Raw genomic sequence first — 16,615 nt, forward strand, 5'->3', positions numbered from 1 at the left:
GTGGAATGAAATGATAGAAGATGCAAAAGAGAAGAGGCTACAGGGTAAAGGAATTGAAACAAATGAGAGAAAAAGAAGGTATGTCATAATGGTATTAAGTAGAATGTAATCATGCACTAATCTTTGTAAATATATAATCTAACATGTTTAAAACTTCTCTAGATTGCAGGAAACATCAAAAGCTACAGAAGTGAGAGTACAAAAGGTTGGCCAACACAAACTTGGCTCTAGTAGCTATATCAAACTTCACTCTCGACTTGGAAGTAAAAGCAATGGAATTTCATATCAATATTTTTATATAAGGTTACAAACAATTTTGTTTAATCAAATCATACAATGCAAAGTTAATGATATTAAGAAAAAATCATAGGGAACAGAATTCAATGTAGAGCACACACATGAAAACAAAAAATTACCTTGAAGGAAGGCTATAAAGTCGTAGTTGCACACCTACACTAAGAATCTAAAAGCCATACCAAAGAATCTAATGCACCGAATGAAACACAGTTAAATTGGTCAAATGAAAAGTAAATAAAATTGACTAGTTGAGAAATTTCATGTTTGGTGTTAATTACCAACATAATTGACTATTTTTGTTATATATCAAACAATGATAACAATGTGCATGACATTTCACTGCGACCTTCAAATCCTATCATAGAACCTACGCATAATAAAGACCATGATGTGCATCACAATGGTGGAGGTATTAATTTTCTATTGGAAATTAATTATGTAACTATTAATAGAATTAAACATCTTCAATTGCAATTGGTCATGTAACCTTTTTTTTTTAATATTTTAGAGCATGTTTGAAATGTTTGAACCTTAAATTCATGCTATGAATATCATGATTAAACAAATGATCTTATCAATACCAAATATTGTTTCAACCTTAGACTCGTGTGCCTAAACATATAATGTAAAAATATATATATATATCATCATATTGTTAGAGTAATTAATTGTTTGCACTTATTAATTAAATCACTTTGATTTAATTAATTAAGTTGCCTATTACTCTAGTTTGCTTAAGCTATCTTGTAGGTGCATATAATTAATATTTTATTAATTATATTGTGCAACCTAGCTTTTTTAGGATTTAGTTTCGCTTTTCGAGTTTTGTAATTCCTTTATAAGGATTCACCTCTTTGTATTTTATTCATTCACTTATTGGATTATATGAGATATTGCTCTTTGCATGTCCATAAGATGGATCTAGCTTTTTGGACTCCATAATTTTTTCTTGCTTCTATTCTTTGCTTCATCCATATGATAGGGTTATGCATGCAGGTGTTCTTGGGAGATTAGTTTTTCACCTAATCTAACATGGTATCAGAGCCATCTTGTTGCTCGCTGTTCGTGTTTTGTTGAAGCATTTCAGAAGCTGCTTTTTTCAAGGGTTTCAGAAGCTTTTTATGTGGATTTAGGGGGGACCTTTCTTTCTGGTCACTTTGGGCTCAAACGGACATCACCGTTGTGCTTAGAGCGCCCAAAAACCCTAGAATCCATATAAAATTTGTCCATTTTGGACACCATTGGTCTGGGAGGCAAAAAAAAATTGTTCGCCAAGGCCGTACGGCCTCCTGCACGCAGTACGAGGCGGAAAATTTTAAAAAAATCGCAAAAAATTTGGAAAAAAAATGATTTTTGGCCACAGCGGTTAGAAAAACCGCTAGCGGTCACCGAAACCGCTAGTGGCTCTGGTAAACTGCCGGCAGTTACCGCCTGCGATCCCGCAGGCCGCCAGCGGCTCGGTGGCCGCAACGGCTCCACCGTCGCTGGCCGTCCACCCACCCTCTTCCTCCGCCGGTGCGGCCTCTCAATACCTTCGCTCCGCTCTGCCCCTGCGCCGCTCCGCCTCCACTCCTTGGGTGGCGGGATTTTTTAAATGTTTTTTGTTTTTTTATTATTTTTTTGGTAAAAAAAATAATTTTTCATGCATTTTGGAGGCCCTGGTGGTTTTTTCTCCGTAACTTGAGCTTACAGACGTATTTTTTCAATCCGAAAAATGCGTCGGAAAGCTAGTTCCGAGATAGAGATGCTGGTACAGGTGTTTTTGAGTTTTGATGCAGTTTGGTTGCCTGTTTTGGCAATCAAAGCCAGATGTTCTGTTTTGCACTCTAAGAGGCGTATCTTGAGCTTCCGATCTCCGATTTTGGACTTCTTTATATCGCTGGAAAGCTCTCTCTGTGCTCTTTCCAGTGATTCTAGTTGTTGTTCCAGATTCTGTTCTAGGCACATCCTATTCAGTCTTTTGCATTTTAGCATTCTGGTGGATATCTTGTTTGTTTCAAGTCTGGAGATCGATTTTGTTCCTTCAGTTGCTTCGTTTTGGGCTCTACCTTCTGTTGCTTCAGCTTTACATTTTTTCTGATCATTGTTGATATTCATTGTAAGCATCTTTATGCAACGCACTGAGATAAAGTGCCACTCTTACGTTTCGGGATCCTTTTCATCATTGTGATTCATTGTACTCGCACTATTTTATAAAGTGCCATGGGGGGGATAGTTGTTTGCCGCTTATAGGCCCTCTTTTTCTTTTTCCTCATGCAGTGTCGACAACACGTGCCTTTATTGGTGTTTGTACCTCACTCTCGATGTGTTTGGCTCCTATGTTGTAGTAGATTTTTGGCCCATCTTTTTAGCTGCCTGTCACCTCACCTGCCTTAAGGGGAGGTTATATTGTTGTTCTATGCTTCTTTGGTTGATGGTTCGTGCCTTCTATTTCCATGGAGGTTCTACAGATCAGCATTTTGACAGAGTTTTGTGGTTTTTCATGCTTCAATGATTCTCTTATGATCTCTTTGTTCCTTCTTCTGGAACATTCTTTGCTATCTCTTTTTGGAGTAGGGTTTTTTCCATGTGGTTTTCTCTATTTCTCCACTTTATAGAGATTTTGTTGTGATTGGGTACCTGATCAGGCCTTGTTGTCGGGACCCAATTCTACTTTCATAGTTGTGCTAGGTTAACTTACCTCTTGAGCTTCGCTTAAGGGGCGGGGGGTGTTAGAGTAATTATTTGTTTGCACTTATTAATTAAATCACTTTGATTTAATTAATTAAGTTGCCTATTACTCTAGTTTGCTTAAGCTATCTTGTAGGTGCATATAATTAATATTTTATTAATTATATTGTGCAACCTAGCTTTTTTAGGATTTAGTTTCCCTTTTCGGGTTTCATGATTCCTTTATAAGGAGTCACCTCTTTGTATTTTATTCATTCACGTATTGGATTATATGAGATATTGCTCTTTGCATGTCCATCAGATGGATTTGGCTTTTTGGCCTCCATAATTTTTTCTTGCTTTTGTTCTTTGCTTCATCCATGTGACAAAGTTATGCATACAGGTGTTCTTGGGAGATTAGTTTTTCACCTAATCTAACACATATCCTATGTTATCAAATCCTCTCGAAAAACTGGGACAAATCTTTGTGCACAGGTTAGATGAAATCTTGGAAGTACTTAAAAAATAAGGGGAAAAAATCAAGGCAGCCGCTATACAGCAATGAAATTAGTCAGTCAGAGCAAGAGGGAACACTTCGTAAGTTGTTAAAAGTTATATAAAAAAATTAAATTCTCTAGCAAAAATAAAGGGCAATTTTTTGAAGCAATATGATAGCTTCCATCACTGAGCAGGAGAACAAAGCGTCTACCTTCCTTAACAAAAGGGATGATTTTGTTTGACACGTAGGCCAGACAAAACTTCAATTATTCACTCACATAAAGTGTTATAGTGACCCACCATGTCATCAAGGTATCTAAGATGTGTAGATTTATATTAAAGTATATGTCATTAAAGAGTCAATAACAGAAAGATTAAAATAAACCTAAGACAAACTTATCCATCATATTTCTAATTGAGATTAGAACCTCAAATTTGTTTGAGGCAATTATTGGAAGACGAATATTAAGTGCAATAATCCAAAACTTTTAAACTAATACTTACATTTTTTCCATGCTATACAAAAAATTGTCTTTTTGTTACATGGATACAATAGTTTCAATATGATTGTGGAATGTTACCTTTCAAATATAAATGCAATATGGGTAACTCAAGTTCGATTTTGTTAGCGTGAAGAAGATTCTAGTGGAAGGTGGATGAGGTTAGCCTTTTGGAGGAGTTTCTCTAGTGAAGTAGGGGCATAAACTTGGTGTTGAACTTTGAATGTAGTTAAAATACCTCACCCAATTCCACCTTTTTAATGAGAGATGACATAGATCTTAATGCTTATAACGATAACCTTAAATGCAACCTTAACCACCTCTTCTAGTCATGTCCTCCTTATATTCCTACTTGAGCACGCACTGAAAAGTGGCATTGTTGGCTCTAATTTTGGTAGCTCCTAGTCCCATAGACCCACATTGTGGTCTCTTGTTGGACATTAATATATTTATCTTTATCTTATCTGCCTTTCTTGTTACTTGGGTCACTCATGCAAAGCTAAAAGCCATAGCTCTTATCCCACCCAACAAACAAGAAAGAGATTACCCTTCCACCATTAGACAACAAACATGATGGCAAATGTATTCACAATAGTAGCTAGGGCCAGTTAATATGCCTTCCTATGTGACAATAATTAACTATGACCAGAATCATAAGCATTGTTAACCTTCTAAAAAGGAACACACCCGAGAGACTTATAAACAATAGCTTGGATGACTAAATAGGGTACTAAAGTTATTGAGCGACTCGAGATAGAAATGAATCAAAGAAAGTCAAACAAGAAGAGAGCATTATCAACCTACATAATTCGCATAAGTTGGAGGAAAAACCAACCTCCATACAATGGAAGGAGCGTGATAGAGGTAATTGGTAGAGAGGAAAGTTTATTTTGTTTGAAAGAGACATATCACAGGTTAATTCATTTTATAGACAAAATATAGCACTGCATCAGCTTTAGAGATATCATGTCTGTCATCAGTTGATGCAAAAGCTAGTAGACTAGAATATCTATCTTGAACACATATCTAGAAATGCCAAGAGGTATAGTATTGAGATATTTTACTTAAAAGTTATTTAAGTACACCTACTTTCATCAGCTCCAACCTAATTATACAGGTTGGTGTTTTAGGACATAATAAATTGCCAACAATATTAAGACAATATATAACCATTCAATGTGTAACTCCTAAATAGGTGATAACTATTAAGGAAAAGGAAAGAAACAACAGACTTTGCATATGCACTTTGTCATGAATAAAACTAAATTTGAAGAAAGATGAAGCAAAAGTTTCAGACTGTTAAGTGCTTCAATTTAGCTATGATAGGAAAATAGATGGCACAAAAGTTGTCAAGAGAATGATAGTCATTAAAAAAGGTTTCTAATGATTTGTAATCAAGAAAAACCTCACCTTTGGTTTCATGGAATCAAGATGTTTCATCAGCACCACAAAAATATCTTACAATGAAGAGAAATTACCAAAAAATAGAGATTTTTTTTATGATACATCAGTGCACTTTATTTATCTTTAATTAATTAATATTGCTTATGAAAAGAAAACAGAACAAAAAGGGATTCCTAAGCAATAATAAATTAATGCAATGCTTTTTTCATTAATTTAATAAGTCAACAAGTTTACAAGAGTTTTGAATTAAAGATATTTTCTTCCTGTTTAAATACAACTTAGCAGAAATGCAAAATACTAATTGCATGAAATATTGTACAAAACCATAGTATAATTGAAATCTACGCCCAAGTGGAGGTCGTGCAGTTAGCTAATGATCTTTGTGTGCAAATGATTTGTGTGTAATCAAGGTGGAAACAAGACTAATGGATGCATTGATAGACCTACAGATTACCCAATAGATAAAGATTAACAACAATGGAAAAATGTATACGCAATCAATATAGGAATATGCATTCAATTGTCTAAAGGCTATTAGAGAATCGTGTCCATGAGATCTAGAGGAAGAAGTACAGTTCTACAATCAAAACACAAGGTACAATCCGAGTTGCACCAAAAACCAAAACTATCACATTACATTAACCTTCAAATCACTATCCTACCTCCATCGCCGGTCTTCATTACAATAGATTGCATAATATATGCAATGAGAATTACTTTTCAACTTCCTAAAGACTCCTATCCAAGCCTACAAGCTTGATGACCCTTCACATTCCAAAATTGTCATTTTGCAAGAAAATGTTGTCAGCAACATTTTGTACACCATTCCAACATTTTACAACTTTTTGCATTTTTGACATTTTATGCTACCACATGCCTACTTGGCACCTCAAATAGGTCCAATGGCTTACAATGAACATATCTAATACAAATTTGATACTTTTGTGACCTTGCATAGCATTTTATACCTTAGGGGTCTCTGACTCGTTAAAGTTGTCATGCTGCAATAGAGTTGGCCTTTCTTCAAATTATCCATGGCATCTGTTGTCATGTCATGGTATATCATTCTACACCATGTTTATTCAATTCTGTTATCTCAATTTAGTTGCGGATAATTTATTTTCAAAGGGCTGCATTTAAGTATTTATCTAGGCAGTTAATTTACCCACTACTTGTGTCTTTGTTTGGCAACAATTTAGAAATATGGTACCATCAAAGCTTAGTTCTCATCTCAAGGCTATTGCCTACTCCGAAGGTTGCACTTGTTAGTGTAGTTTTTTATTTTTTCCTATTTTGCTAGGTTTTTCCTACACTTTTAATAATCTCGCTTAGGTTAATAAAGCATGTCTTATTAGGTGAATGGTTGTGAGGTGTCACCTTCCTACATATGAGCATCCATTAGCTATCTTGGGAAGATACTTTGCTATCTTTAGTCCGATAGATGGTTGCTCCTCATTGGTTGGTGTTGCCACCTCCTCTCTCTTCCTTGCCTATATAAGCATGCTACCTGGCTTGTATTTGTATCTCTTGTTTTTGCATCCTCTTAATGCTATTTTGCTTCCAGCATTTGCATTACTCTCTTGGAGACCAACTCTATGGTGCTATTTTGATTTTGTATCATTTGCATTCATAGTTTAGATATTTACTCTTTGCACTAGTTTTCTGGGTTATTAATCTTTTCAGATTCTAACATGGTATCAGAGCTTTTCTATGTGCAAGAGTAGATTTTAGTTTCCTTATTTGAGAGATTCGGGGGGGGGGGGGGGGGGGGGGCAAATAAACTTTATTGTAGTTTTTTGAAAAACAAAGTATGCTCTTCTCTTGCATCTTTGGATGATCCTGAGAATCAGAAAAGTTTTGACAAAAACAGTTTTTCTCTGGGGTCTCAATCTCAAATCTGACAACCAACTTGCATATTTGGAATTTTCAATCAGTTTTGCAGGTTCCAGCATGCCATTGATGGACTTAAGAAGCTGATCCAACATTTGCATGTCATATTTTGGTTGCTGGGGTCGTTTTCTGATTTTTGGAGCTGTTTTTTACTGTTAAAGGCGTCTGATTTAAACTACAGCAACATCTTTTGTTCATCAGCAAGAAAAATGCTTTCTGGGTTTTGTTCGCAGCCCCGAAAAACCATTTGGGTATCTTTTAGATTTTGCATGCAAGTTGTATATTTTTCAGAATCGAGCATGCAAAGCTACAGCCATACCCCTCTCCGTTGGCAGCCACAGATTTGAATGCAGTTTTCAAATGTCTCGTTCTTGCTCATACGGACTCCGATTTTGATGATTCTTGTTATGAACTTGGCTATTTTTTTGTGCTCTATCCACTATTGGAGTTATTTTTTGATTTTCATGCATGAATTCTTCAGAAATTGCAGATTCTCAGTCGTGACTATGCACAGTTCTTGTTTTGAAAACTTCGGAGGATCATAACTTTCTCATACGACCTCATATCGAGGCGATTCTTTTTTTGAAACTGCATGATTTTTCGAGTAGATCGCAGTGGTGCTATTCGTTTCCTTGATTATTGTGCCCAAGTTTCACTTTTAACATATGCTCTTCATGAGGGTTTGTAATGCATTGAAATCAAGACCTACTTGTGGTTTTTTGGCCATAACTTTTGCATATGGAGGTATTTTTCCGATCCGAAAAAAAGTGCCGGAAAGCTGGTTCCGAGACGGAGATGCCGGTATAGGTGTTTTTGAGTTTTGATTCAATTTGGTTGCCTGTTATGGCAGTCGAAGCCGAATGTTCTATTTTGCACTCCGGGAGGCGTATCTTGAGCTTCTGATCTCCAATTTTGGACTTCTTTATATCGTTGGAAAGCCCCTTCTGTGCTCTTTCCAGTGATGCTGGTTGTTGTTCCAGATTCTGTTCCAGACACATCCTATTCAGTCTTTTGCATTTTAGCATTCTGGTGGATATTCTGTTTGTTTCAGCTCCGGAGATCGATTTTGTTGCTTCAGTTGCTTCGTTTTGGGCTTTAATTTCTGTTGTTTCAGCCTTATGTTTTTTCTGGTCATTGTTGATATTCACTGTAAGCATCTTTATGCAACGCACTGAAATAAAGTGCCACTCTTGCGTTTTGGGATCCTTTTCATCATTGTGATTCATTGTACTCGCACTATTATATAAAGTGCCATGGGGGGGATAGTTTTTTGCCGCTTATAGGCTCTCTTTCTCTAATTCCTCATGCAGTGTCGACGACACATGCCTTTATTTGTGTTTGTACCTCACTCTCGATGAGTTTGGCTCCTGTGTTGTAGGAGATTTTTGGCCCATCTTTTCAGCTGCCTGTCACCTCACCTACCTTAAGGGGAGGTTATATTGTTGTTCTATGCTTCTTTGGTTGATGGTTCGTGCCTTCTATTTCCATGGAGGTTCCTTTGGTTGATGGTTCGTGCCTTCTATTTCCATGGAGGTTCCTTTGGTTGATGGTTCGTGCCTTCTATTTCCATGGGGGTTCTACAGATCAACATTTTGACAGAGTTTTGTGGTTCTTCATGCTTCAGTGATGCTGCTTCTTCATGATCACTCATTGTTCCTATTTTAGGGGACAATTTCCCTAGCGGTAGACTTCTTCAGTTCTTCACTAGGTTCTTACCTCTTTTTGGGGGAGGGTTTTTCCCTTGTGGTTTTCTCTCTTTCCCCGCTTTCAGAGGTTGCATCTTCTTGCATTGTACTTGGGTACCTAACATGGCCTCGTTGCCGGGACCCATTTCTACATCCACCTAAGCTTCGCTTATGGGGGGGTGTTAGTGTAATTTTTTATTTTTTCCTATTTTGCTAGGTTTTTCCTACACTTTTAATAATTTCGCTTAGGTTAATAAAGCATGTCTTATTAGGTGAATGGTTGTGAGGTGTCACCTTCCTACATGTGAGCATCCATTAGCTATCTTGAGAAGATACTTTGCTATCTTTAGTCCGATAGATGGTTGCTCCTCATTGGTTGGTGTTGCCACCTCCTCTCTCTTCCTTGCCTATATAAGCATGCTACCTGGCTTGTATTTGTATCTCTTGTTTTTGCATCCTCTTAACGCTATTTTGCTTCCAGCATTTGCATTACTCTCTTGGAGACTAACTCTATGATGCTATTTTGATTTTGTATCATTTGCATTCATAGTTTAGATATTTACTCTTTGCACTAGTTTTCTGGGTTATTAATCTTTTCAGATTCTAACAGCACTAGATTCTCTTTCAATTTGGTAATGCAAAGCATGGCAATGTGAAAATATAACCTTCTTCAAACAAACCAACCTTCTTAAAATGTAAGCTTTTGCAATATATGATGTTTGTGTTCTACATGACCTTAATTGAACAAGCAATTGCACATAATTGAAATAACATCTATTTCACTTATCCTACCATAACTCGGAACATACTAACATGACCCAAAATTCATTGGAGATTGTTAGGATGCTCTTGCACCATACTCCCTTTGTTGAAAAAACTTAAGTCCAGGATGCTCTTGTACCATACTCCCTTTGTTGAAAAAACTTAAGTCCCTTGAGTTTGTTACAGTGACTTCCTTTGAGGGCATGGAGACCATCATTTGATTAAAAAATTCAATGCATCTTCAATGTTGTAGCATCCAATTGCCCTTTGTGAGTTCTTATGTTATTCCTTTCTTTTGTTGTGGGGGTCACATGGCTCTTGTTTCATTCTATTTATTTCTTGGTATCCCATCATCATGGTTTTTATTTTTAATCTTTTTAAAATGGGGGTTTCTCTTTGCTTCAATTTCTACTCTATGAAGCTTTCGATGGTTCTGCATTTTTATTAGAATGTTGCTTGTGATTTGGGTCATTGAAGCTATTTAATATTTATAAGTCAAGAAATTAGTTCCTACCATTATTTTTGTGTTGTACGGATTGGTCTTAACTTGTATCTAAATCTTGATTAAATATTGATTCTCAAGCTTATCTCAGAGAATGATCCACTTTTTTGTTGTATTGATCCAATGATACTAAATGCCAGAGAACAACAAAAAAAGCCTGAAGGTTATTGTAGAGCTCTCATTTATGATAGAGAAATTTAAATCGTTGCAGGTTCACAGATAGATTAAGTTACTTATGCGAGGAACGATAAACATATTATCGTCCAATAAATTTATTTGTCTTAAAAGCATAGGCCTTCCATTCCACCAATTACAACATGGATTGCATGAAAGGTTTTAAAACAATTTAAGATGTGTCCTTATTGGTTAAATGACTTGATAAAGTTGAGTAAGTAGAAAGAAGCTCTTTGAAGCAAGAAACTTCATCCACAACTATCTCGATAAATAGAACAATCTAATGAACACAATAAAGGTAAATGAATGCCACATTTCAGAAGTAATAACGGCTACATCTTGCAAAGAGGTTAATCTAATCAACATACTAAAGGTAAATGAGTGCTTCATTCCACAAGCAACAAGGGTTGTGATGTGGATGAAGTCCCTGCCTTTCTCTAAAAATAGGAGAGTTGTTTTCACTCAAACATTTCAGTGATATAACAATGTTGAATGTAGTTGTCTTGGAATAGATTACTCTTCAATAATTCGTTCAAAAGAGTAAAAGTGTACCTAAGTTGTTGCTTTTCTAATCTGCGATCAAAGCATTGGCTCAAAATTAGTTGATCGTTGCGGATATGTTGAAGCATGTTCCAGTGCTTGAACATAGACCACCCATAATTTTACTAGATCTTTACAATGCAAGTGCCTTCTCATAATTTGATATTACCCTATTTTGTTAATCTCAATGACTTCACTATGGATTTGTATTTCAAGAATCGGTTGGATACACATTAAAGAGACAAATCTAGTAAATACATCGACGATCCAACCTCACATATTATGATTGCTTGAAAATAAAGTCATGCTTACATGATTTTTGTTCGAAATATATAGAGCTTTGTGATTCATCTAAGCAATTGTGATACTTGCAGTCTTCATTAGCATGATCAACTCACCCACAAGGGCACCATCATGGGTTTTGCATCCTGGTTGGCGCCAGGCTTTTCAACCAACATTGGTTGAAGTTTCCACAACCACAATGGCCAAATGTAAATGTCGATTTATAAGCCTTAACCAAGGTTAGTCAAACTTTCAACCACCCTTTGTCGAAATTTTGACCAAATGACCGAGCAAGATATTGTTGTGGGTTTAGCATCCTAGTCAGATGGGCCAGGCTTTTCAACCAACAATGGTTGAATTTTTGACAACCACAATGGCCAAATGTAGATGTCAATTTCAACCAAGACTTGCGTGGAAATTTTGACCTGAACAAGGATTCCTCATAATTTCGACAAGAAAAATACCAACAAGGCCATTTGTGGATCATTTGACCAATTTTCGTCGAAAACAGAGGCCAATTCTACTAGTGAAAGATATCATATTCATAAGGAGGCTTATGATCCCTGTCCACTTTAACACTAACATTAGTATTATCGGTAGATGACTCTGAGCTTATTAAACCCTTAATATAGGAATCTTGAAAAACTCTTTCTAGTTTGTCATAAGCATGTGCCAGTTTATCCAACTCAATGTGCATGTTAAAGCTATCTTCTTTAAATGCTAGCTCAAACAGAGTACAAAATTCACTCTCAGTTACAAATAAAATTTCCTTTTGAGTATTTTGGTTTACAATTGCCTTTCCATTTTCATCATAATTTTCAACGCATAACATTAGAATTTCTAGGCAAGGGAATACTTGCGGTACCACCAGTTGTGCTAATCCACTAACCAACGCAACTAGTTTATTTGTATATGCACCAATACTTCATTAATCTTGGGAATTAGAAATTTTTTAAGCAAGCTTTTCATTTGAGGGTATAATAAAATTTACACTTGTTACATCTCGATTGTTACCTTTCAATTGTTCCAATGTTTCCAAACCTTCAAGTCTCCTCTTTAGCCCCAATAATTCAATAATTCAAAGATCTGATGACCAAACTAATAGGGTTGAGTTCGAGTTGCATTGGTCAAGCTTGTCATCCCTATTAGCTACCTTTTTCTATCTCCACCTCATGTTGCTTTGTTAGGTCAATGTATTTAAGCCGGTGACTCTGTGAACATCTCTCTTGTTAAGTTTCCAAGTTTCCAAGGTTATTTTGATGTTAGGTTTCTAAGATTTGCTTCTTGAAAATGTTTTGACTTGTTCAAATCATATATACTAAGGCAAATAAGGTTATTTTAGAGCCTTGGACAAAAAGGTAGCATATTGGAGTTTGAGTAGGTAGAATCCATGAACTTGGCAATAGATCTAATGAATTGACAAAAAGGAACTAGCAATGATTCATAGATAAGTGGGTCTTATGAATCTTTTTCTCTGACACATGGAAAATGTTAACAATGTTTTGTGATGGGGAGGTCCCTTACTCTAGCTTTCTTGCTCTTCCTAGGCTACTCCTAGCCACTTAGGGCTACTACTCCTAAACCTAACCTAGAGGATCCCTTTCCAATCCCCTTTCACCAAGAGACTCACCCAACAACTCAAAAGTTTCAATACTATACCTCCAATTCACCAATTATGCATCCTTTGACCTAGAATGCCAAAACTTCACTATGTGCACCTAAGAGGCCAAAATCAAGGTTGAACCCTCTTACTAAGGTTCTTGACCCATTTCCCACCATTCTACATCATTCTTACAAGTTTCACACTCCTACATCTCCAAATTGCCTAGTTAGCCCTTGTAGCCCTAAGAGCCCCTATTAGCCCTCCTAGAAACAAGGAATGTGCAATAACTCATAAAAACACTTAACAAGGCCCCTTGGTGTGTTCAGGACTTTTGTCCCCTATGACCTAACCTTGAAGATTTTTCAAGTCTTAGGAACTAGGTTGACCTATAGTACGACTTCAGAAAACCCTCATTTTAGGCGTTTCAAAGGCAATGAACATGATTCCTTCACCACCGGCTTCAAACTCCATTCCCAACCTCCTCCTTTGAGTTGTGAACCCTTGACACTCTACTCCTTCATTGCCAATTCAAGATTACCTCGTGCCAATCCACTTTTCTTCTTCAAACTCCAATTCAAGCCTTCATTGCACCTTACCAAGCTTACATTGCTTGCCTAGGGCTCGTTGAAAAGTAAGCTTCTTGACTTGCATAGACCCCAAAATCAATATGTACACTATTTACATAGGCTATTGCCTGGTCTCCAAGAGCCATGCTGTTTTGACCAAGGACACTCAAGCCATAGCCATTTTCATGCTGGCAATACAAAACTGGACAGCAAGAACACTAAAGCTAATTAATTTTCTAAACCCTAACAAATGAAAGCTTGAAACCAAAATAACTATGCACAGATTCGAAGCATGATCTCAAGACTCTATTCCATCAAAAAACACTCAGTTGTTCAATCGAATCCCTCTATTCAATCCTCAAAAACCCCGTTCCAGCTCACAAAATTGCTTTGTTATGGGTATTGTCCGTACATCCAATTATCCAACCCCTAGAAATGAGTTGTAAAAGGTTTAAATAGTCTTCATCCTCCATTATGGCCTTCAGTTCGAACTATAACTACCTAAGTAGTTCATTCTTCCAAAGCTGCATAGAAAGTTGTCAAGCATCTTTGCAAAAATTGCAAAGTTGTCAATGCAGCTTTTTGGCAACTTTTGCAATTTTGCACATTGGCTCTTCAAACTTGGCTAGTATGTTACCAAACCTCCTAAACTGACCTTAGGACACCTAAGGGCCACCCTTATACACTTCTTGCCCCCTTTTAAGGCATTTTTCCACATTTTGCCTCTTAGAGCAATTTTCAAGCAATTTCACCTAATAGGACCTATTTGTCAAAAACTTGATTCACATTCCAAATCCTATCTACTTCCCTCCTAATCACACCTTGGGACTTTATTCTTAGTCCTTATTCCCTCAATGGTTGGTTAGACCATTCACAAACAAAAAATGCTTTAGGTTTCCTTTCTACCCTTAGGTGCTCTTGCACCATTTTGCCATCCACTAAAATGGAAGTACAAAGGTAGAGAGATTATTCCATTCCAACCTTCTTTGCTAGCTATTTGCATTATGAGGGTAAGCATTTTGGCACATATTTTGCAAAGCATTGCATAAATGGGTGGTACCCCTAGTTCGTTATTGTAGGTAAACAATTTTGTAGATCATTTAAATGATTTGATTGAATCAGAAAGGGGGCAATTTATTTGTAGGTGATAATTCTTTGGGTTGTTATTTATTTGTTGTGATGTATATTATAGCATGTGTTGTTTGCTAATATTGCTCTTTTATGTTTTAATGAAGATATGATTATATAGAGTTAAGTTACACATGTTGGTTCTCTTGCCCACTTGTGGCAATATGGTCAAGGAAGAGGCGTATCTTAAAAAAATGACAAATGAAATAAGTATTAGAAAACATGACCTGAATTTTCCTATATTTTAGAATGAGCAAGGAATATATTCAGCTTAATGATCAAGTAGTTTATACATCAGGCACAAGTTTTTGATCACTGAGGTGAAATTCATACTGCGGGAGCAAATATATTATTTAAATGCATATTCCCGTTGGTCAAGAATATAATTTAGTCCTCTATAAATTATACATAAAAAAATCATCAGGTGTAATAATAAACTGCCAGACAGTGCAGGTACTAATACAATTCAATGGAATTTCTAGTTATCAATATGGAATCATGGCAATACAATAGCTAGACCCACTCTCAAGCTTATAGCTACATTTAATTTCCTGGACTGGCTTTTACCTACTCTATCTTAATTTCTAACATTATTCTAATGAATGTTGGCTGAGGAATCCTTAAAACAACAAATTATTTGAAAATTGAAACTATTTATATATCTTCAGAATCTTCCAACCTCCTACTACCAATTATCGGCCAAGACAAGCATGAACACTTTGAAACCTCAAACCTGTTCATGACATCACTCTTGTGCTTTCTTCCTACTTTCCAATAGTTTTTCTTGAAGATAAAAACAAGCAGCTCTTTGATGAGCAGGCTATCATGAAGTATGATTATAAATTTGAATAATACACTAGAACAGATTCAATATACATAATCACAGGGAAAAATTAAAAAATAAATTTCCTCTTTTGTGGAATCTAACAACCTGAAAAAAGGAAGAAGTTGTGTTACAGGATTAAAGGTGACTATTTTGGACCACTGCCTTTAGATGGTCCAGCCCGCTCAACCATGACATCATAGAGCTGCTTTCCATCCTACAAAACAAATTGCAAATTAGTCACCTATAAATCCAACCAAATTTTAATTCTAGAGCTACCATAAGCTTAGTGTTGAAACATAGAAATGCAAATATTTTAATTTGATGCATCGTAAAATCCAATTGAAATGTTTGAGAAAGGTTTTTCTTATATCTTACTGTTCAGCCTTAAATACTGTCTTAGTCCATAAATCAAGGCATGTTTAAAAGCTTCCTTCACTGTGTAAGCATCTTAAAGCTCAAGGTTTCAAATATTTTTTGATCAAATATAATAATTACACAAGTAATGAGAGCCGTGATGCATTTCCCTAAGAAAGCTGGCAACTGTTTGCAAACCAAGAACCATTTATCATCATTGCACTCTCCAAGTAGTCCAAGAATCCAGTGCAAATAATACATGCACCATATTGAAATTCAGCAGTATCATAAATTCCTTGTAAGACATCATATATTGTTTATCTTCAAATATTTACATGTACCAAAACACAATGATCTGAAGCAGATGGTTAACAGCATAGCAGCCAAAGCAAGTGGCTAAATTATGGGCGGTAAGTGATCAAACATGAAATATGTAATCTATCACTAACAGAAAGATGCCAAATCTAGGCTCAAACATAAAACTTTAGCTTCAATGTCCAAATTCTACCCTCCAATCTCCACGGGGCAGTGATAAAGAACAGACCCTTCCATTAGATTGATAAAGGTTTGAGCAACATAATGTCATACGGTACATTTTTTACAACATAGCAACAAAGTTATAGATAGAGACCAACACCAACCTTCTGTATTCCAGACAGGATAGACCACATAATTTTAGGAATTTTTTATATTGTCGAATGAATTAAGTTGCTACATTTGTCCTAGGGTCCCAGTCTGGTCCAGCCACAAGTCTGGTGCGGATGTGGGATGGATAAAATTCAACTGCAGACCTGTGCATTCGCCTAGAATTCTGTCAGAAGAACCCAGGCAAAATTTTGGCATTTTTGCAGCGACTTTTGGATTAAGCAACAGGACCAGGCTGAATTGTTCAAAAACGTGATATTTTTACTGTTTTAAAGGTTTTTTTTTTTCCATCTATTTTGGTCAATTTGAC

At 36.2% G+C, this 16,615-nt stretch overlaps 1 protein-coding gene across 10 annotated transcripts in view; it reads right to left on the minus strand.

The window, feature by feature from the left end:
- Nucleotides 1-16,615, minus strand: part of LOC149553159 (uncharacterized) — a 230,384-nt gene that overhangs the window by 10,407 nt on the left and 203,362 nt on the right. For 4 of the 10 annotated variants that reach the window (XR_016353043.1, XR_016353042.1, XM_089788659.1 and 1 more), the window contains exon 8: nucleotides 15,438-15,520. Coding sequence is in view for 6 of the 10 variants with exons in the window: in XM_089788659.1 (XP_089644785.1) it covers nucleotides 15,452-15,520 (69 nt within the window). In the remaining 4 variants the exon portion in view is untranslated. Of the gene's footprint in view, nucleotides 1-15,113; nucleotides 15,521-16,615 lie in introns of those variants that run through there. The other 6 variants (XR_016353041.1, XR_016353040.1, XM_089788657.1 and 3 more) reach the window with 2 other exon arrangements.

Source organism: Cupressus sempervirens, chromosome 6 (assembly GCF_028749045.1).
Source record: "Cupressus sempervirens isolate cs-2001-9-10 chromosome 6, ASM2874904v1, whole genome shotgun sequence".
In the NCBI taxonomy this organism is placed as follows: Eukaryota; Viridiplantae; Streptophyta; class Pinopsida; order Cupressales; family Cupressaceae; genus Cupressus; species Cupressus sempervirens.